At 37.6% G+C, this 23,620-nt stretch overlaps 1 protein-coding gene across 1 annotated transcript in view; it reads left to right on the top strand.

Annotated features, from left to right (window-relative positions):
• Nucleotides 1-3,467: 3,467 nt before the first annotated feature.
• Nucleotides 3,468-23,620, top strand: part of PLCL2 (phospholipase C like 2) — a 92,155-nt gene continuing 72,002 nt past the window's right edge. Inside the window, exons 1-4 of the mRNA XM_083376120.1 lie at nucleotides 3,468-3,593; nucleotides 4,614-4,811; nucleotides 5,028-5,146; nucleotides 8,555-8,604. Of these exons, the coding sequence (XP_083232246.1) occupies nucleotides 5,086-5,146; nucleotides 8,555-8,604 (111 nt within the window). The 5' untranslated portion in view covers nucleotides 3,468-3,593; nucleotides 4,614-4,811; nucleotides 5,028-5,085. The remainder of the gene's footprint in view (nucleotides 3,594-4,613; nucleotides 4,812-5,027; nucleotides 5,147-8,554; nucleotides 8,605-23,620) is intronic.

Here is a 23,620-nt window from a genome sequence, read left to right as displayed (position 1 = left end):
AGATCACTGGTGTCAAACTCGCATCACGTAAGGTGTTGTGACGTATCACAACTTTTTTCACATTGTCGGAGCTGGGGTGGACATAGCCTCTGCATGATGCAACTGGCCTGCAGGCTGGCAGTTTGACATCCCTGTACTAGATCATACTGGGTGGGTAGAGACTGTTAGAAAAAGGCAGTCCCTCAGGTAGCCGTGTAGAGCTTTAAAGGTGATAACCAGTGTCTTGAATTACTCTTACAACTTACCAGTAACCAGTGCAGCTCACACAGTAGTAGTATTATGTGTGCCATGTATCTTTCACCATTTACTACATACATAGTCTCATTCTGCAGCAGTTGAAGTTTCTGAATGCTCTTGAGGCATAGCTCATGTAGAGCGCATTGCAGTAATCTAAGCAAGACTTTTTAAGAGCATGGGTGACAGTGAACGGAGCCCCTCTCTCCAAACTATGCAAAGGGTCTCCTAACCAAGGCTGCCACCCGCTCTTCAAGCAGGAGCCATGAGTCTAGGAGAACTCCCAGGTTATCTGGCAGTGCTTGCACATCTAAACATATGCTACTGTACAATCCTACTGGAGATACCTACTTAAGAGATACCAGAAATGAAATCCATATTAAATCATATGGACTCAGACTACCAATTAAGGCATAATTTTATATATTTCTTGGACATAACCTTCTGTTATATTACTGGACCTCAGCTCCAACTAATTAACTCCTTAGCTTTGTAAATGCTGAGTTTCATAGTATGTACTTGTTTATATTTCCTATGTAGTAAATAAAATAAAATAAAATAAAATAAAGCTACCATTGTTGGCTTATAATGCATGAGCTCCAGTGTACACCTTGGAAGATCCCTTTAAGTCATACCAGTTTTCAAGGAACTTTTTTTTTAAAAAAGAACTCCATTATAGGAGAAAATCTGAAGGAAAAGTCTTTCAGCTGTAGACTATAAATGGTATTCCTCTTTTGCTTTTCAAACAGATCTTTATCATGTATTTTCTTTTACTGGAGTCCTGGGAGAAAAGGGTTTCTTATTTTGCAGGAGACATTTTCTTCAGAAAAACAATTGATGTGCATAGGGAAATTTGTTCTCAGAACAACTCCTATTTCATGTCAGGCAACTTGCCTTCTTCTGTTTTCACTCCAAACAACTGCTTATTTTTCAAAATCATTTTTGGAACATTGATTTCTTTTTTTGTTGTTGTTTTGTCATATTTATATTTGCTGTAAATTCCTTTTTTTAGTTCTCATCACTTTGTCAGATAATTTAATCTTTTTTGCAGTTCCTGCTTACTTACTGTTTTTATTCATGATATTTTAAAAGATCAGTTGCTGCTTATAGACTTCTGTTTATTTTTGGTGTAAATGGCTGGATTGGGTAAAAAAGACTACAGGTAGTACTCGACTTACGACCATGTCGGCTGGTGGCCCCCAGGGGGAGGGCATTCTCAGTGGGTGCGCCAGCCCTCTGGAATTGCTTACCAACTGAAATCCAGATGGCCCCCGACCTCCGCACCTTCCGGTGCGACTTAAAAACTTACCTGTTCCAGCAGTCCGGCCTGGCCTGATAGCTCTAATTGGGGTCCCAGTTTGTTTTTACTATTGTTTTTCAGTATTGTTTCATTATGTTTACCTGCCTTACTCTGTACACCGCCCCGAGTCCCTCGGGAGAAGGGCAGTTCATAAAAATAAATAAATAAATAAATAAATAAATAAATAAATAAATAATTGAGCCCAAAATTTCTGTTGTTAAGTGAGACATTTGTTAAGTGAATTTTGCCCCATTTTATGACCTTTCTTGCCTTGGTTAAGTAATCAGTGCAGTTGATAAGTTAGTAACCTAGTCATTAAATGAACCTGGCTTCCTCATTGATTTTGTTTGCAAGAAGGTTGCCAATGGTGATTATATGATCTTGGGACACAGCAACGGTCATAAATATGAACCAGTTGCCACACATCTGAATTTTGATCACATCCTCATGGGGATGCTGGAAAGATTGTAACTGTGAAAAATGGTTCATAGATCACTTTTTTTAGCGCCGTTGTAACTTTGAACTGTCACTAAGTGAATTATTGTAAGTTGAGGACTATCAGTACTGAAAAAGAAACCTCTTAGAAGTATTTTTGTATAGTTGTATGGAGGCATAACAAGCAGATAGCAGTTAACCCCACTGAAGACCAGAAGTTGCTTTATATTGAGTAACGTCTTTGGTCCACTTAGTCCAGTGTTGTCATGAGTGATTCCTACTAGACTTTGGGAATTTACATTTTATTACCTTTATTTGGAAATGCCAAGGAGTTAATCTGGCACATTACAACATGCAAAACATGTGCTACATCACTGAACTACACTTACTCCATAAAGGACCTTTTTTGGTATAATTGTTAATATTGAGTCTTTAAAAGTGACTGACATTGTACAGCATATGAAATACTGCAAACATTATTCTTACTAATTTATTACATAACATTTATGTGTTTGAAATGCAAGCATACAGGATTTGTAGGTGTTATTTTCCTAGTGGATTGCACATTAGGGGAATGCTTTGGGAGTGCCATGATCTGGCTCATATTGTTGGAAAATATTTGCAAGAGATATTCCTTTGCATGTTTTTTTTTGGGGGGGGAGGCACCTTTAGTTCCCACCTTGCTTTCTTTTTGGAAATGTCATCTGCATATCATTGAGTATACACTATGCATTTATTTCAGTTTGATTTACACTTTGTGGGCAATTTATGGACAGAATTGATTGTCTAGGAATATGATTCTGCCCTAACCCAATCCAGTTGGTCTGATGATGAGTTAACCACGGATAATACTGCAGTATTTTCACAAGTGAAGCCAATGATATTGCTTATCGTGGAAAACTAATGTTTTTGATTATCATTAATGTGGAGAGCACCAATTTTTAACCGAGTGCACGATTTAATCAGATTAGGTTTACTTCCAACACAGATGGAAAATGAAAAGCTGTCAAACGTGCCTTTGTGAAAGCGCTCTTCACAGACAAGCGCGTCCGTGAAAAAAATGCAGTTAAGAAATAAGTAAATTTAAGCAAACGCCTTGGTAAGGAAATGACTGAGGAAAAGGCATCAGATGCTTAAAAACAAGCCAGTACTAATTTTGGTGGTTTTTTTTTGTTTAATTAAAAACCGAAAGGGGGGGGCAGAGTTGTGATAAAGCGGCCTTTTTCTCCTTCGGGGTAGCGTCGGTTCAGGACTTCGGCATTTCTCCCTCCGTCCGCTCCACCGTAATTTGTTTGGATTGCCGAAAGGGGTCCTGGGTGATTGCCCAATCTGAGTAGTGCTCCTTCGAATGATTGACAACTGGGCTAGGCCGGCCGCGGTGCAAGAGGCAGAAGTCAAGGCTGTTCTTCTTGCGTGGGTGGAACCCCGCTTGCCTTGCTTAAGGGTGTCTCGCTCTCCTCCGGCTAGTTTCCTAGCGAGTCGGCGGCTCCGTGAATCTATCACTGCGCGTATCCGGCTTCAGGCAGAGGCGGGAAGGGAGAGGAAGCCGCGATTACTGCTGCTGTTATTGAGGCCAGAGGAAAACAGCGAAGGCAGCAGTAGTGACTTCCCTCACCTTGTGGAGGTGTGTTTTTTTAGGTGGGTGAGAAAGGGAAGGAAATGGGCGGTAGTAAAAGTGAGAAGTAGCCTAAAGGATAATATTGGGCGGTGCTGGGGGTAGGGCATGTTGCGCAGGCGGGATTTGAGGACACCGTACAGGCACAGAAGAGTCGCCCGAAGCGGCGGGCCGAGATCGGAGGACGTGGGGAAGTGCAAGCTGAGAGTAACGCAGGCGAATTGTGCACGTGGGCGCCCTGTTGCCGGAAGATGGGACTCTGCCGGTTGTGCAGGCTCGGTGCAGTTACTCGGAAGAGATGTTTGTCCGCGTTGAATTGCAGAGGTGGGTCGGTCCGCTCCTTCGGCGCGGTCGACGGAGCTATCTTTCTGGATGGAGGTGTGTACGTTGTTCCTGGACGCCCTTTGCTCCTCGTACGCCTAGATAATGAGTAGGGCGGGAATTGCATTTCAAGGCTAATAGGCGGCGGGTGTGAATTGTTAGCGGCTATAAAGGGTCATGGCTTGGCCCTTGGCTTGCTTGCAGTGTATCCGAATAGAGATCGGGGAACTGAAAACCAGAGAACGGTAGTCTGATGGTATGCTTTGTGATGTGTTGGGAGAGGATCGACGATGCTTGCCGTTTTCTAACTTAACCATATTCCTTTGGCTATTCCACTGCATACGACGCAAAAAATGCTAATTCTCTTTGCCTTGAACTTGCAAACCGCGAACTGCTAGCAGCAGCGTTTACCTTTGCTGTGCCTCGTACGTCGCACACGGGCGCTTCCAGATTTTTTTTTTAGTGGGGGGGGGGGAAGGATTGCGATTGTTTTTCTACATTTCCTTCCTTTGGAGAAACCGTCTTTGTTGTAGCAGGAAGGGATTGTAGCTTTAACCTTTGTGTGCTGCTAAAGCGTTTGATTGTTGCATTTCATCGTTTCCTCCTTCCTCATCATTCGTGCATGTGGTGCGTAATATTTTAAGTTATGAGTATTTCTGGGAGCCTCATTTAAGAGCAGATATTCTCCTTTTTCTTGCTTTCCCCCAGGTGTGTGTAGAGCTCAGATGTGTCTCCAGCACGTTGCAATTTAAACTACAAAAGGAGAGAAGAGCGTTTGGCCACTCATCTCTTCAGATCTTTTTGTGTCAGGGAGGAAAAAAAAGCGGAAGAAGAAGCGCAATCATCATCACTGAGCCGCTGCAGGAGGTGGAGAAGGAAAGAGAAAAGCAGGAAAATCACAATACTGTATGCTTCTTTAGAATCAGATGGCGGAATTTGGCAGCAGAGGGGGAGACACTAGTGGAGGGGAAATAACCTCCTCCCCAAATTTGGCACAGGGAAAGGTGGCTTTTAAAGCAGGTGATGGGGAAGGAGGAGGAGGAGGAGGAGGGGGCGGTGGTATTGCAAGAATCCACTTGGACAGTGCTAGCAATGGGGTCTCCAATGGGGATTGTGCTCTAGTAGGAAACAGAGAACACCCAGACTCTCCTCAACCTGGTAGCCCTGCTGTAGAGAGAGGATGTTCCAATCTGCATCCAGAAGGCAAATCTGGTATTCCCAAGAAAGCCAGCATCATCAAGGTAAGACAATATATTTTTTAGCTTTTATTGACTCAGAGAAGATAACTTGCTTGGGGATACAGAATGACCCTGTGCAAGTCAGGTTGTCCCAATCACTCAGCGTCATAAGCAGTCTGATTGCTAATAGGCAGAAGCCACATTTGTACAGTCCAGGAAAGACGTCACAGTCCCAATAACAAGTTTTGTTTATTTAAATTAAGAGACATTATCTCTGAAAAAGGTTCTTAACAAATTAGCTGGTGGAACTGAAGGTAAATGTTGCTGGGGATACAGAATGACCCTGTGCAAGTGACCCCATGCAAGTTAGGTTATCCTCATCATTTAGTGTGTTATAAGCTCTCTACTGATTGGAAGTAACAGCAGCTGTGCAGGCCAGATGTCACAATTCCAATAACAAGTTTTGTTAATATGTGTTATGTTTCTTAATTTATGTAACGTCTATCTGTAAAAGATTCTTGGCAAGTAAGCTGTACTCTCAGAATGGAGGCGAGGGTATTACAACCCAGTAAAGTATGAAAACAATTCACCTTACAGAGATTATAGATTAAATAGTTTTTTGCTGATCATAGGGGCTGTTAGATGCACCTGTGCAGAACAGTTTTTCCTCTTGCTGACTGATGTACAGCAAGTCATGTGAACATGAGGGATTAATGACGCCGTAAGAGAAAAATATAGAATGCTCTCTTGAAGGTGACTATATCATTCAAGGAGATTGACAGTGTTGGAGATGAGATAATAATAGGAGAATCATATATAGACCAAAAATAGTTTCTGTGCTTTGTGTAAATATATAGAAAGTATACAAATTTTTTTCCAGTTAAAACAGATTTCATAATAGCTTATTTGCATATATTCTACCCTGGCTGTTTGGTGCAGAAATGAGCTGCACCAAAAATTACATAAAGTAGGATTCTATACGGAGTGACATATATATCAGTATTGCAATCGGTTTTATTTCTCTAATTCTACAGGAGTAAATGTTTTGGGTAGTCTTAAATTCTGTTTCAAAATCTTGCTTGAGATTCAAGGGAAGAACAAGGACAGGGATTACCATAATGCATTTATCAAAATTTTGCATCTACCCTTTCTTTAGAGAATGGCTTTGCAGACTATTAATAACTCACAACAGCGTATGTGGCAATCTGTAGTAAAGTTTTTCTACAATGTTAAGTGATTTTCTACACATACACCATAGTCTATGTTTGTGTATAAGTATAATCTGATCTTAGTTAAGAATGCCAGAGGTCTTTTGACCTAAGTCCAGATTCAAATATTCCAGATATCTTTAAAGGGGGATATTGCAATTTGTGCTATGTTGTCATAGTTTGTTAAATGTATTTTTAAAATATCCATTTTTATTTGAAATACATTGTTTTAACGTAAACTATAACATTTGGAAATAAGCTAAGGATCTACACTTAGCTTATTTCATTTGTTGTATACAAAAATGAACTTTGTCTTCTCTATGTAATTGTTGATACTCACCTAAATAGGTACTCACCTATTTAGTGGTCATTGCAAAACTGCATATTTTCTTTAACATTTTTAGGACATAATTGCTTGACAATTTCTACATATAATATAAGGTTATTTTTGTAATATCTGTTTAGCTGCTGTTGTAATTACTTCATCTGGTGTGAGTTTCAGTGCTATTTTAAGTGCATTGCCTCATTCTTATTTTGGACTGGAGTGTTGTTCTTTAGAACCAAATCCTATATATGTTTACTTGGAAGTTAGCCCAACTAGATTTAGTGGAGCTTACTTCCATGTAAATGTTATCAACATTAAAGGTACATGAATTTTATGTGAGCCTTATCTTGGAATTTCATAATCATAAACAGGGTATTTAAATATTTATGCAAAATTTCTGAAAACTCTGGTTTTTCCTTCTTAGCGCGCTACTCTTTATAGATATTTGTATTCAGGGTTATAACAATACACATGCATGGTTAATAGAGCAGAAATACATTCATGGTAAAACTTATTTTCCAAATTAAAGTCATATGGTATGTGCTATCATTTTCAACATATATGGTGGCTAATGCAGAAATTACTGATGAAATGAATAGATTTAACAAATTTCATAGATACATATTTTTAAAATGGTTCATTCTGTCATTGGATTCTATATAATTTTCCCAAATTATATGATAAAAGATATTGAAATAAGGTATAAATCCATATTTATGCAAATAATACATGGTGGTGCTGTTACTTCCCTGTATACAATGTATTTTTTAAAATGCTTGTTATCTCTTTGACTGGGAAATACATTTTTCTTGCTATCCTGTCACCTGATGTTGTTCTCTTCTTAAATTTCATTTTGTCAAGAATCTCCACTACAGTTTACCGGTATTTTGCTTTTGTAGCTGAACTTAAGATTTGGCAAAATAGTCCCAGTTGCAAGAGGAGTATTTTATCTCTTTTCAGCTAGCTTTAAAACCTGATTATTGTTAATTTTGGCTGTGTATAAAATCCTGAATTAGACTAGGTAGTGTATTTCTGAAGGGTCCTCTGGGTCTTCTCAGGATTTATAGAAAGGATAGTTTCTGCTTCCAAAAAGCTAGTCTCTGTGTTAGTTTTCTGTGGTAGGCCTCATCTGTGTTGCAATTCTCCATGTTCCATGTGTAACCTCTGGGCATCATGTGGCTGTGTACCAAGTAGTTCATCCTGATTGCATCAAAGTTTTCAGTGCAGTAGACAAAGCTAAATAGAAAGTATTGTAAGACTGCATATTCAAGCTCTGGTCCTTTTTAAGATGATGCTATAGCTGCAAGGATGCAGATACCTAGCGCGAGTCCTTAGCCAAGGTTTTACATATGGTGTATAAGCCTTTAAACTGTTCAGGACCAATTGACTGTATATAGTTTATTTCTGAGTTCATCTGGATAGGTCCAGTTGCCTGTGGATAGAATTACAAAATGCCATCCTCTAATTGCTTATAGGTTAACATTCTGGAATTCTCTCTCCCCTGAAATTCTATATGAGTTTGGAACAATGGGGTTTTATTACTGTTTTTCTTCCTTTCCCCCATTCTTTTATTTTAAAATATGATTTAAAATGCATTGTTACTGTTGTGCATTTTATATTTTATAAACCACTTTGCTTTTTTATAGGAAGCAGTACAAGGTAATGAACCTGCTTTTTTCATGTGTTTAAGAGTGGGAGGGTTGTTGTGGTAAGTTTGGTGTTTGTAAATGCATATATTACAGATAGTAGTACTTTTTGCATTTTATTTTTCTGTAAAGAATTTTTTCAGTTTCAATTTCTCTAAGTTTAAAAGTATGACTTTTGTTTGTATTGCGTGCATTATTTTCTTAAATATGGACAATTAGATCTGTTGACAAACAGAAGGGTTTTTTTCTTTCTCAACTTGTTAATGTCTCCCATCCTTTTTTTGTTTTCCAGTAATATTGGTGCCCATGATGTTGGTCAGAATATTCTGCTACATAATGCAAGTAATATATCTGCATTGAGTTCATATTATTAATAAACAATGTATCTAGAAATGCATGTGCTGCTTTATCCCTAAAAGAATTTATTCTTAAAATGGTGGTTTTAGACTCATTGAGAATATGACAAAGGCAGATTTCCCCCCCTCTTCTAAGATTGTTATTGAAAAAGCACTTTTGTTCTGTATTTTTTCTTTCCTAAACATAATGGATCTTTCAGTGTCCCAAAAGGAAAATAATAGATACATTTGGTGGTTTAATTGTAAAATACCTTTAAAATTTCAGTTTATATTTCTCAGTTTCTGAGAAATAGTACTTTGTGCATTTCAATGGTAAATTTACAGTTGTGTTCAATAGAAATGAAATTCTGGCAAAGAAGATTTTTCTTCTTTACTTTACTGCATGTCCCTATTATATGCTCTGGGGAGTTCTACAATTGTTTGTAAGAGATTTGAGGTCAGGGTATGCAAGTGAAATATAAGGCAGAGGAGAATTCAGAAGGTATATTTCATGAACTGCATTAATTTGTCTATTGCTGGCTATTTCTCAGAATGAGGAAGTAAGATAAGATTGTATGATTCTGTCTTTAGGAGAACCAATAATCTATATTTCATCTAAGTTGCTCAGGAGATGGTCTACTCATTTCTTCTTTCATTCTTTTATGAGGATAATTCTGTGAAGTAAGTTAGATTGAAAAGGAAGTTCTCTGTTATGTTATGAGCTTCAAGACTTAAGAACCTTTAGACCTGAGGGGGTCTGGTTCTCCTTTATTATATCATTTAGGATTAAGTAATCTGTTACCTTCTACAATACAGCTTCATTTTGTCAGGCTAATAGGGGATCAGGTTTAACATTCCCAGAGAGGACTCAAAAGCACAGTATCCTAGTTTCTAGTCCAATGACTTAATTGCTAGAACAAACAGCCTCCTCTTCTTCATTTGATTCTTCAGTTACTACCACTTTTGTTTACATAGTATTCCTTCAATTTTGGGGAAGAACGGAAGTTACATAGCAATAGGTCTGGACTACATGGAGGAATAAGTAAGACCATGGTATTCAACTTGGTTAAATGTCTGTTGCTTGAGTCCTGAGGTATGAGACCTAGCACTCTGCTGTTGTAGCAAAATTTCTTTCTTGTGCTTCCAAATATAAACAAAGTGAATTAATGTTGCAATGAAACACTTTTGAGTTGATGTCTAGTTCAAGGAAGTCCATGTGAATAATGTGTATCCCCAAAAACTTTACCATAGTTTTTTTTAAAGTAAAGCCTGGGATTCGATTATTTTTTTCCTGCAGGTGAAGATTTGTAATCACATTTAATAAACTGACACCTCATTTTTGAGTTATAATGATGGGTCCATGATGATGAGTCCATCATCTTTGGTTGTCACAATATTGTGAAGAAATTCCATATTTTTATTTCCATAGTATGATTATTGACAAATTTCATCTCTCAAAGCTTTCATCTCTGCTGTCATATGCAGTGAACCTATCTTACAAACTCTTCCAATAATATAACCTATATCTTCCTTGAAATGCTGAGCTTAACAGCAATTCCTCTTTGATTGATCCACTGATTGTCCTTTACCAGTTTAATGTTTCTTGTTGATTGCTGTGATAGGTTATATACTTCATACTTGATCACACAAATCAGTGGTTTTTGGTTCACCATCTGTACATTTTTGGCCCAATCATGCACAGTACTTACATCAACAGAGCCATTATATAAACAGCCTGCATTTAGCACTGAATATCAGTTGGAGGGACTCCTTCAATGGTAAAAAATTCAGTCATGAATGCATTGTATGAAATGCATTGACAAGTATTTATTGCAGGTTTCCATTTCATACCAATTCAGCCTTTTTGGACAGCAACTTTCCATCAACTGAAGTGAAACAACAGATGCTAAACAACCCATCAAAGCTTCTACCATATCAGTACTGCCATCTGTTGGCAGCTAATAACATTGATGGCATTACGTTTCATTCAACAATTGTAAAAATCATATGACTATTCTTAAAGGATAATGTAATGTATATATTCTGATATTTAAGACTATTTTTAAAAGCTAAAGGAATGTTAAGGGCCACTGATTAAGATATTAAGAAATGAATGTTTGTATTATTATATTACAATAACCTATTACAAATACATTCTACAAATGATTCTACTAGATGTACACTTGCTATGGTAAGAACATAATTTGGAATTTCCTACTTTTATTATTGTATATCCACACTACCATACATCAATATACTTTTTGGAACAAAAGGACTGTTCTTTGTTATTTTAAAATATAGTTAAAATAGCTAAAGATGAACTAACAGCATTGCAGAAATTAATTCATAAGCAAAAATATAATTTCGTACTTTTATCTTTGCAGGGGCAAAGATCATAAAAAATCCCGGAAGAAAGTGATACGTTGCTCTTGTTAAGAGTTATTTTTCTTGGTCTTAATTGCCTATAATTTTTAGAATTGTTTTATTGACTGTTTAATATATTAAGATGTTGCAAATCAGTTATTACAACGTATAGAAATGTTTTGTTGCAGCACTATACAACAAAACTGGAAGACAGGTAACACAAACTCATTTGTAAACATTTATTTTAAGAATTGTTTACCCTATGTATAAAATACAATTTTTAAACAGAGGAGAGAAATTTTTCAAGTCAGATTGTTTAGACTGGATTTGACTTCCAGGGTAGAGTTTTATCCTGTAGTTTCTTATATATAGCCAGTGGCAGAACTGGTAGCCAATTTTTTGTTGCCCGGGCCTAGAACAGACTTCCGGAAATGGCATCCACACAGAGAACTGGTTGTTCACATATTTGAATCCCACCACTGTATATAGCTATCTAAACTACAAAAGATAGAAAAAGTTCCCCAATGTGCACAGTTTTGAAAGATGTGAAATATCAAATTAAAAAAGCACTTTAACTTGACAAGTTTTAAAATTTCAAAAACAAAGAATGCTGAATGTTCTGAATATATAAAATACTAGATTTCTGAAACATGTTTTCTGAAGTAAAACTTCAGCTGATATATTTGAAAGGCTTTTAACAAGAATTTAAGAAAAGAAATACTTTAAAACGTTTTAATTAATCAGTAACCCTGGGGACAGTTGTGATGTGTAAAAAAATTGAAATATAAGGAAGGTAACAATTGATATGCCACATAAAACAAACATTAAACTGAAATGATATGCTCCATGAGAAATTTTCATTGATTTCTTACAAAGCACATATAATACTTTGCTTTTAGGCCTTGATTGATGCTTAGAAACAACAAGTATTGTGTAAATTTGGGATTCATATTATTGGATAAATAAAATCACTTAGATTTGCTTGTGTGATAATTCTGAATTAAAAGAACTAATTTAATCTAGCGGTTAAGCAATTGGGCTAGAAAGCAAAAGACTGTTCAAGTTTTGCTTTGGACATGAAAGCCAGCTGGGTGATCTTGGACCAATCACACACTCAGTCCAACTCGCCTCACAGGGTTGTTGTGGAGAAAATAGGAGAAAGATGTGTTGAATATTTGCCACCTTGAGTTATTTATAAAAATAATAATAAAATATGAAATATAAATAAATAATACAAAAATAAAAACAGTGAAAGCTAAAAATATATCCTCCAGAAAGTATTTGTGAGTCTTTGTTTTGGAATGTTTAATGGTTTTAATGGTTTTTTTTCTTAAAGTGGCTGGCAATCTATAGCTTCACTAAGAGCATAGACAAGATTAGTGTGGTTTCCTAACTGGTTTCCTTAGTTATTCTTAGTGAATTAATTGAGGCTGCTTCTAATAATAATGTAATGGTATAGAGAATGACCATGTTTCATTATAATTGTCTGTGGGTCTGCTTCACTCTTACTTTCTCTGCTCCTTTCTTTCCTCCCTTCTCTTTTTTCAAGGTTGTATCTATATGGTGAAGTGAGATTAATTTCAGGCAGTGGTGCTGTTTGATAATGAGATAAGTGTTTTATTTTATGTCCTTTTAGTAAGATAGATATGAACTTCCTTTTTAGAATGTAAAGACGTTTTTTCTGTTACTAAATAAGACAGAATTTGCTTACAATTTTGATTATATATTTTAGTTCTGGAATTGTGGCACTAAAGTGGCATGTACTATGGCTTTGAAAGACCTTAAATGTATTTTAAAAAATGCTTGTTAACATTCTAAAAAAAGTTCTTTGTAATATTTCACAATATTTATAGCAAGAAAATATTCTGAAGAACAAATTCAGTTTTTGCTATGAATGGATAAATTTATATGCATAACTACAGGTAGTCCTCGACTTACAACAAGTTCAAAGGTACAATGGCACTGAAAACAGTGACATTTTTTTTCAAACTTGCGACCATTGCACAATCCCCATGGTCATATGATCAAAATTCAGACACTTGGCAACCAGCATCTTTATGACAGTTTCAGTTTCCTAGCATTGTGTGATCATCTTTTGTGATCTGACAGTAGGGAAACCAGATTAACAGTCGTGTTACTAACTTAACAACTGCTGTGTTTCACTTAACTGTGACAAGTAGGCTTGTAAAAATGAAGCAAAGCTCACTTATAATAATAATAAAGTTGGAAGTGACCTTGGAGGTCATTGAATCCAACCCCCTGCTCAGGCAGGAAACCCTATACCATTTCAGACAAATGGCTGTCTAATCTCTTCTTAAAGGCTTCCAGTTTTGGAGCATTCACAGCTTCTGGAGGCAGGTTGTTCCACTGACTAATTGTTCTAACTGTCAGGAAGTTTCTCCTTAGTTCTAGGTTGCTTCTCTCTTTGATTAGTTTGCTTCTTGATGAGTTCCCCATCTATCCCCTCATCCCAATCATTGATGAAGATGTTTAAGAGCACCAGGCCCTTAACAGATGTCTCACTTAGCAGCAGAAATTTTGGGCTCAATTGGGGTCATAAGTCCAGGACTACCTGGATATGCAAATATGAAATGAGTAGAAAATATTTCTCAAAGTTGCCCTTTATATTTTTAAATGCTTAAACTATAAGGTATATTTTGTTGCTTATACTGTATTACTGCAGTAGAAACTGCATTTTGCTAAATATATAACATCTTTCTTTCAAAAATCTAGATAAATGAATCATGGAAATTTGAATTTCTAGCTGCTAATTGGGAATAAGTCATTTTGTTGTAGAAAGAAGAGACTCACGCCAGCTCTTCAGGAAAGGAAAGGTTTATTGCACAGGTTCAGAAGGCTTAAACAAAGCAAAAGGTCTGAACCCCGAAGGGCTCATGAACAGACGTATTTATACACCTCTAATTCCTAGTTATACATTGTTATACATTGTTCCTTATATGGTTACATCCTGCACATTCTTATCAGACAACAGTTTACAGAAGAAAATTACATGAAGTACATGTAGTTTCACAGACAGGATATGGCATCCCAATCATCATCTTCCTTAAGGACAAGACTATGTTTGCTTAAACAAGGACTTTAATACATTCCTCTTTAAGACAGTCGCCGGGGAATACGTGCAGTTACGCTATCAGGATTATGGCTACCTTGATCAGCGTCTGCCCTAAGGACCCGAATACGTTTGTTTACACAATTACTTTAGTACACTTCCTCTTTAATTTTACATCTTTTTTAAATATGCAATTTTTATAAAATTAGAACTAACTAGAAACTTACTATCTTCAAGCAGGACTTTGAAAACGGTATTATTGATCAGAAGTATAAGTTTTCCCGAAACAGGGCTTTATTATATATCACTTATAAGTTTTCCCCTATATATGTATAATCCCAAGAAAATGGTGAAAATTTTCTTTGCATTTTCCTGCCTCTTAAGTAGGATATCCTATTTTTTAAAAAAACAAAACAAAACTTAATTCATATTTTGCAAAACATATGTAAAATATAGAAATCATGACAATGCTTTAGCAATTTTATTGGAAATAAACATTCTAACTATATTCTGAGAATTCTTCCCATTTACTTTGCCAACTGTATTGGGGCCTGCTCATTATGGTCGAATATAGTGAAGTGTTCATTGATTGCCTCACAACCCCCTATGCTGTTCTTCCTGATGCAGTCAATAAGTGGAACATGGTTTACCTCAGGGACCCTGGGCCAAGCCCTGGGAAGCCAAGCACATGTCCTGCCCTGAGCTCCCCAACGCCTGCCTTACCCCAACATATCCCATGCTCCACTTCCTGCTCTTCATTCTCACAAGCCTTGGGCCTCTGCTTCCCATCCTACCAGATCCCACACTTCTAACCTCACCCCACATCACCCATTGTATACTTATCTTTTGAAGATCTATGGAGTTCAGGAGAGGAGGCTGCTCCATCTTCTGCCCATATGGTATGATCCTGGAAGCAGCTACTATTTTTTTGGGTGGCCAGAATGAATCATGGGTGCTTCAAAAATGGTGGCTGCTGTCTGGATCATACCGTATGGCCCAGGAATGGAGTGGCTTATTCTGCTTCCTTCATGCAAGCTCCAGACTTCTGCAGAGCTTTTTAGAGTTTATGTTAGAGAAGCTCAACAGGCCTTTTTGTTCCTGGGCTGTATGGCACAAGCCAGAAAGTGGCTGCCTTTTTTCAAAGCACACACAATTCAATGTGTTTTCCCCCAAAATGGCAGCCACTTCTGGGATTCTGCCACATGGCCCAGAAATGAAGAGACCTGCTCTGCTTCCTTTACACAAGCTTAGGGAAAATTTATGGTGGTCTTGAACTCTCTGCAACTCTTTGGTTCTCACATTAAGGAAGCAGAGCAGGCTTCCTTCCTGGGCCATGTGGTGTGATCCTGGAAGTGGCTGCCACTTTTAGAGTGGCCACAATTCAATGCTCTCCTTAAATGGAGCTTCATAGATCTTCAAATGGTAAGTAAGGAGGAGGCTGTGATGCTTGATGGAATAAGAAACAGAACCCAGTGGAGGGGTAGGGGAGAAATGGGCGGGAGGGGGAGCGCCATAGTGGCCTTGCAGTTGATTATAAGGGTGAATGACCGCAGGGGCACTGCAATGACCATAACTTTGAAACCAGGTTGTAAGTAGTTTTTTGGGGGTGGGGGTGTCCATTGAATAAGTCAAAGACTACCTGTAATTAGAATAGCTGTGTATAAGTAATTGCCAAAGAATGGCTAGTGAAAAATCCATCTCCAAATGTGAAATTTTTATTGCTTGGATATTCTGTGGCTGAATTCTATTTTTTCCCAGTGAAGCAGCATAGGTTTCATTTCTTGTAATGTTACTTTTCAGTTTGGGATTCCTAAGAAAACAGGCTGTATATTTGCTGTTCGTTAAAAAGATGTTTTAGTACTCCAACTTTAGACTGAAGCTTAACGTAAGCAGGCAAATCCCACTGTAAATAGCTTCATGTGTGCTTATAATATGTGACTTTATTATAAAATATTTGTTATGTAAAATCAACAAAGCAAAGCAAACATATGTTATCATGCTGTTTCCTTTTATGATAAGCAACTGCATTGCACAGAGGGAGTAAGAAAAAGCTACTCAAAAGAAATTTAGACATTAGATAGGAAGGAAAATAATAACAAATCTAGTTTATTCCACCACCTACCTTATGTATACCTTACTAGCCTTGCAAACTATCATTGTTTCTGTGTCCATATATTGCTTCTTATATTGCTTTTTACTCTAAATCAGGCATCCAAATGCAGCCTGTGGGCTGTATGTAATTCTGAACAGGTAATGTGGCTTCACAATATCATAAGCGTTTAACATCATTATTATTATACTTTAGATGCGGCCCAAGACAATTCCTCTTCACTCAGTGCAGTTCAGACAAGCCTAATTTGGTTATCTATGCTTTAACTTTTCATTTCATTTTATAAATCTTATCAAGTCCATCTGGCCATAACTTTCTCAATACTGTCAACCCATTTACATTAATACATATACAAAACACACACACATGTGCACATGCATATCCCAGTTTTATTCTCAAACTACTTCAACATACTATCAGACTAGATTTTTCTTCTGATCAGTTGTGTCTAATTTGTGGATACTGCTTGGGTAAGTTCCTGCAGTTTTCTTGGCAGGCTGATTCAGAAGTGTTTATTGCGTCCTTCCTAGTCAGAGAAAATAGTCACCCAACTGGCTTTTATGCCCAAGGTGGAACCAGAACTCCTAGTCTCTGGTTTCTAGTTTGATGCCTTAACCATTACACTAAATTGACTCTGTAATCACTTTTGTATTCATCTGTGTTCATTCAACATCCATTTTCACCTCCATCTCTTGTTAAGAATCCTATTGTCACTCAAAACATAACAACTTTTCGAAATAAGCAGGATACTTTTACATAGTCATTTTCACTGATTTCAATACTGATTTATTTATTCCTTATTAAGGACCATATTGTCCATTATCTTTCTATTACTATTTACACCTATTAAAATTTCTTTATTGGTTTTCCCACCCTCAGGAAATATTATACAGTCAGACTCACAAATGTTTTTACTCTAGTTTGTCACCATTTATATATGCATTGCAATCATTCTCTTGGTTTTTCCTGTGAAACACAATTAATTATCTTAGCTTTCAATGGAGTATTTTCCAGAGTCTAAGAATTTATAATAGAGCAGCATATAAGAGTAAAATAAATCTGTCCAATGTTCTTTATAAAACTTTTATCCTGAACACTTCTATAATTACCATAAATTTCCTTTATATATTAATCTATAAATACATTATATATTAATCTATAAATATATTAATCTACAAACAAGAGATGACAAGACTAAACATTGACATCTTAGGTATCAGCGAACTAAAATGGACAGGAATGGGTGAATTTAATTCAGATGACCATCAGGTATACTACTGCGGGCAAGAATCCCTCAGAAGAAATGGAGTAGCCTTCATAGTCAATAAAAAAATAGGAAAAGCAATACTGGGATACAATCCTCAAAATGACAGAATGATCTCAGTTCGAATCCAAGGCAAACCATTCAATATCACAGTAGTCCAAGTCTATGCCCCAACCACCGGTGCTGAAGAGGATGAAATTGACCGGTTCTATGAAGCCCTACAGCACCTTACAGAACTAACACCCAGAAATGATGTCCTTATCATCATGGGGGATTGGAATGCTAAAGTAGGAAGCCAAAAGATAACTGGAATAACAGGCAAGTTTGGCCTTGGAGTACAAAATGAAGCAGGGCACAGGCTGATAGAATTTTGTCAAGAGAATACGATGGTCATAGCAAACACTCTTTTCCAACAACCCAAGAGACGGCTTTACACATGGACATCACCAGACGGTCAACACAGAAATCAGATTGACTATATGCTCTGCAGCCAAAGATGGAGAAGCTCTATACAGTCAGTAAAAACAAGACCAGGAGCTGACTGTGGCTCAGACCATGAGCTTCTTGTTGCAAAGTTTAGGCTTAAATTAAAGAAAGTAGGGAAAAGCGCTAGGCCAGTCAGGTATGAATTAAATCATATCCCTGTTGAAAATACAGTAGAGGTGACAAATAGATTTAAGGAATTAGATCTGATAGACAGAGTGCCTGAAGAACTATGGACAGAGGTTCGCAACATTGTACAAGAGGTAGCAACTAAAACCATCCCAAAGAAAAAGAAATGCAAGAAAGCAAAATGGCTGTCTGAGGAAGCTTTGCAAATGGCTGAGAAAAGGAGGGAAGCGAAAGGAAAGGGAGAAAAAGAAAGATATGCCCAATTAAATGCAGAATTCCAAAGAATAGCTAGAAGAGATAAGAATGCCTTCTTAAATGAACAATGCAAAGAAATAGAAGAAAACAATAGAATAGGGAGGACCAGAGATCTTTTCAAGAAAATTGGAGAGATGAAAGGAACGTTTCATGCAAAAATGGGCATGATAAAGGACCAAAATGGCAGGGACCTAACAGAGGCAGAAGAGATTAAGAAGAGGTGGCAAAATTACACAGAAGAACTATACAAGAATGAGCTTAACGTCCCTGATAATCACAATGAGGTGGTCACTGACCTCGAGCCAGACATCCTAGAATGTGAAGTGAAGTGGGCCTTAGAAAAGCTGAGCAACAACAAAGCTAGCGGAGGTGACAGTATCCCAGCTGAGCTATTCAAAATCTTAAAAGACGATGCAGTAAAAGTGCTACACTCAATTTGCCAGCAAATTTGGAAAACTCAACAGTGGCCACAGGATTGGAAAAGATCAGTTTACATTCCAATTCCAAAGAAAGGCAGTGCCAAAGAATGTTCAAACTATCGCACCATTGCACTCATTTCTCATGCTAGTAAAGTTATGCTTAAAATCCTACAAGCTAGACTCCAGCAGTATGTGGATCGAGAACTACCAGAAGTACAGGCAGGATTTCGAAGAGGCAGAGGAACCAGAGATCAAATTGCCAACATACGCTGGATCATGGAGAAAGCTAGAGAGTTCCAGAAAAACATCTACTTCTGCTTCATTGACTATGCTAAAGCCTTTGATTGTGTGGATCATAACAAACTCTGGCAAGTCCTTAAAGAGATGGGCATACCAGACCACCTTATTTGTCTCTTGAGAAATCTATATGCGGGCCAAGAAGCAACAGTGAGAACTGGACACGGAACCACTGATTGGTTCAAAATTGGGAAAGGAGTCCGGCAAGGCTGTATACTGTCGCCTTGCCTATTTAACTTATATGCAGAGCACATCATGAGAAAGGCAGGGCTAGATGAATCAAAAGTTGGAATTAGGATTGCCGGAAGAAACATCAACAACCTAAGATATGCAGATGATACCACTCTAATGGCAGAAAGTGAAGAAGAACTAAAGAGCCTCTTGTTGCGGGTGAAGAAGGAGAGTGCAAAACTTGGGTTGAAACTAAACATTAAGAAAACCAAGATCATGGCATCTGGCCCTCTCAATTCCTGGCAAATAGATGGGGAAGAAATGGAGGTAGTGACAGATTTTATTTTCCTGGGCTCCAAGATCACTGCAGATGGGGACTGTAGCCAAGGAATTAAAAGACGCTTGCTCCTTGGGAGGAAAGCCATGGCAAATCTAGACAGCACACTAAAAAGCAGAGACATCACCCTGTCAACAAAAGTGCAGATAGTCAAGGCTATGGTCTTCCCAGTTGCAATGTATGGCAGTGAAAGTTGGACCATAAGAAAGGCTGAGCGCCAAAGAATTGAAGCCTTTGAACTATGGTGCTGGAGAAGACTCCTGCGAGTCCCTTGGACTGCAAGGTGATCAAACCGGTCAGTCCTAGAGGAGATCAACCCTGACTGCTCTTTAGAAGGCCAGATCCTGAAGCTAAAACTCAAATACTTTGGCCACCTAATGAGAAGGAAGGACTCCCTGGAGAAGAGCCTAATGCTGGGAAAGATTGAGGGCAATAGAAGAAGGGGACGACAGAGAATGAGGTGGTTGGATGGAGTGACTGAAGCAGTAGGCGTGAGCTTAGATGGACTCCAGAAGATGGTAGAGGACAGGAAGGCCTGGAGGAACATTGTCCATAGGGTCGCGATGGGTCGGACACGACTTCGCAACTAACAACAACAACATAAATACATTAATCAACAAACATACATCTTTATTTTGCTCCCTTTACAATGATTTGGTAAACATTCAATATATTTCCAATCATGCTTCTTCATCCACAGTCAAAACAACTTTTTATTTCTATCAAAATTGTTCTTTATTTCTCTGTCTCTTGTTATTTTAACCTTCCATGCCATTTGACTTTGTAGCATTTTATTTCTGTGCATTTTAGAATATCTTTCTCCTCGTTTTATATGCATCTTTTTCCTCATCAATACTTTTTTTTTACACCATGATTCATCCAATGATCTTTTTATATATTTTTCATTAAAGTGCTCACTTTTCTGTGGCACTCTGTAATATAATTCTTTTCATTTTTATCAAGCAGCTTCTTCTTTTTCTTTATTTGTACAATCGGTTCATTAGGTTGAAAGATCTATCTTCTAGTCCTTACAGGACCCATCTTCCTGTTGTTCTATTTTGACTCATTTCTTTCACTTCTTTTTTCTCTGTACAGTTTATATTGACAGTAACAAACAATGCTCTGTCTCATACGTACAGCTACTTAATATCCTGGCATTCTATATTGATTTTCTTAGTTTTCATCATATGTACAAACAATTAAAACCAAATCATGCCTTTTGATTTATATTTTTTTTATTTTTAATTCCATTTATATCCCGCCCTTCTCCGAAGACTCAGGGCGGCTTACAAGCTTAGCAGTAGCCTTCATTCTATGTATATGCCTGCTTATTAGGGCTTTCACACACACCCCAAGCGGCATTATTACAAAGTCAGCTTTATTGCCCCCAACAATCTGGGTCCTCATTTTACCTACCTCGGAAGGATGGAAGGCTGAGTCAACCTTGAGCCTGGTGGGATGCGAACCTGCACTAATTGCAGGCAGCTGGTGTTACTTAAGGAGGCATTAGCCCACTGCTCCACCAAGGCTCTTTTTTTGTTAGAACAAACAATTTTTAAAATATATATAATGTTTTATCAATAAAATACAAAACAGAAACATACATCCAGCAATAACAAGAACAATAAAAATTTTGTATTAAAAAACGGGGGGGGGGGGAATCACCCAAACATCCAACATCAAACATAAAAAAAAAATCCACCCAGGCTGGATGCTGAAAAAACAAAACAAAAAAATCCTGATAAATTTTCCTCCCTTTACATAATGGTCCTGCAAATAGTTATAAATTTCCTTATACTTATTTGACAAGAAAAATATGTTACATAGACAAATATTTCAGATGAGGTTATATTTTTTGAAGCAGGGACTTGGGTTGGTTGATTGATTCATTTATAAATAGCCAGACAGGTTTTTTTTTAAGTCTCATGGGATATTTTCCTATATACTCATTCATGTCATTTAGCAGAATATTTCCTTCCCCTGTATCACATGAGTCCTACTCTCGTTAGAGAAAATAGTTTTTTTTAAAAGTGACTTTATGTCACCCATGTCAGGAGAAAGAATAGATTGCTATATTAAAATATTCATTTTCTCTGAATGGTTTTTTGTTGCCAAGAGTGGACGGTAAGCTTGCATCCAACCGTCTTGTTCTCCTAACTCTGAAATGAGAAATAAAGTGAGAAATGAGTAGGTTAATATTAATAATGACTCAGTTCTCATAGTTGGTACAGTAACAGTTACATTACTAAAGAATGTACTTCATAATATTTCTCATATTATTAAATGATAAAATACAGAAAAGGAAAATGATGAGATTAAGTGTTTTGTCAGGATTAAGATTGTGTTTAATATGCTTATTTGTATGGAAAGAAATGTATTAGAGAAAAGATGATATAATACTACAAGGGAATCTTCTGTTACTACAGAATCACATATTATTTTTAGATAGCTCATATGTTAAATAACTAAAATATGTTCTTCTGTTACAGAGCAAATGGTTACAGTCCCCAAGATATGACTGGAGCTTATCTATTACAGTCATATGTCACAACAGTCATTAAATGAAGCAGCTCAATTAATGACCCTTCCATCCCAGCTCTCCCCAATTAATTATTAAATGAACATGTATGTCATAAGTTGAGGTGGATCAGGTCCTTTGAGGCCTAGCACAAGTCCAGACAACTTGGCCTGACCCTCCGAAGGCCTCTCCCACACTCTTGAAATGTTCTGTGCTCCACTTCCCACCCTTTAGGTCTCCATAAGTCTTTTCCACTCCACCAGGCGAAACACCATTTACTTTTTGAAGAGCTGGAACGCATGGCCGCATGGCACAATTCTGGAAACAGCTACCATGTTTCCAGTGGCTTTCTGAAGCTGTTAGAAGTTTTGCAGCACTGTGCAGACCTCCTTAATTCTGTAAAATGGAGAACTTTGTTCTTGGTCTGCACGATGGTGACTTGTAAATGGCAACATTTTGTTTTGTCCCCCAAATATCGGCTTCTGGGTCACAGTCAGATAGCTCCAGAACAATCTGCTTTATTTTGCTGCCTTAACCAAGTCTGCATATTGTGGCAAAAGCTTTCCGCAGCATTCAGAAATTTCTGCAGCTCTATGCAGACCTCATTAAGGTAACAAAACAAAACAGTGTACCACAAGCAGCTTGTCACAAGTTGCCATAAGCAAGTGGAACAAAATTGTCTGTTGCCTGTCATTTTGTCCTGCCCACAAGTGGGCTGAAAAAATAGCAGCTGAATTTGGATCAGCTCCTCATAGCCCAGGGACAAATTGCTTTATTTTGCTACATTAATGAGGTCTGCAGAATGCTTCAGAAGTTTTCTGCAACATTCAAAAGCTTGTAGCGCTATGCAGACCTTGTTAAGGTAGCAAAACAAAGCAAGTGGTCTGCTGGCTACCATTATATCCCCACCACCAAGTAGCTGCTACAAAATAGTATTAGTGTTTAGGGTGTTTCCACGTAGCCGGGGACACATGGCCAGGGACACTTTTTCCCTAACATGAGATCCAGAGAGTTTCAAAAGATGGGTGAGTGGATGATGGGTGTGTGGAGAGCAGGCCCAAGCATTGCAGTCCCTGATGAGGTAGGATGTGGGAGAGAGGTGCACTGCAGCATCCCTGTGGTCAATCATAAGGGTGAATGACTGCAGAGGTGCTGCAGCCCTCGTAATTTTAAAGCAGCGTCACATATAATTTTGGGGCATCTCTTATAACTTGAATGTTCATTAAGTGATCTGTCAAGTCTGGAGGATTACCTGTACAGGGATTTAAAAGTGCTTCCCCAATATAATGCTTTCCAAAAGCATTCCATTACAATTCACGTTTTCCAGTCATCTTGCCCTGGGTCGCTGGCTAGTGATTATGAAAATTGAACACTAGCCTATAAGGCATGGAATCTGAACTTCTGATTCAGATGTGATGATGATAAATTTTATTTATTTACATTCTTATTTTAATCAATTGATCAAGTCTTAACTGCCAGTAATCATGACCACAAAATAAAATCATAGCAATAAAAACATTACATTTTAAAGCATGAAACCATCATAATCTTTCATTTCTGAAGATACTGTAAACGAATTCAAAATTTAGTGTTTTCTGAAGGATGC

The sequence above is a fragment of the Vipera ursinii genome (assembly GCF_947247035.1).
Source record: "Vipera ursinii genome assembly, chromosome: Z".
NCBI lineage: Eukaryota > Metazoa > Chordata > Lepidosauria > Squamata > Viperidae > Vipera > Vipera ursinii.
Note: the sequence above shows the minus strand (reverse complement) of the source record. Positions and strands in the feature narration are given on the sequence as shown.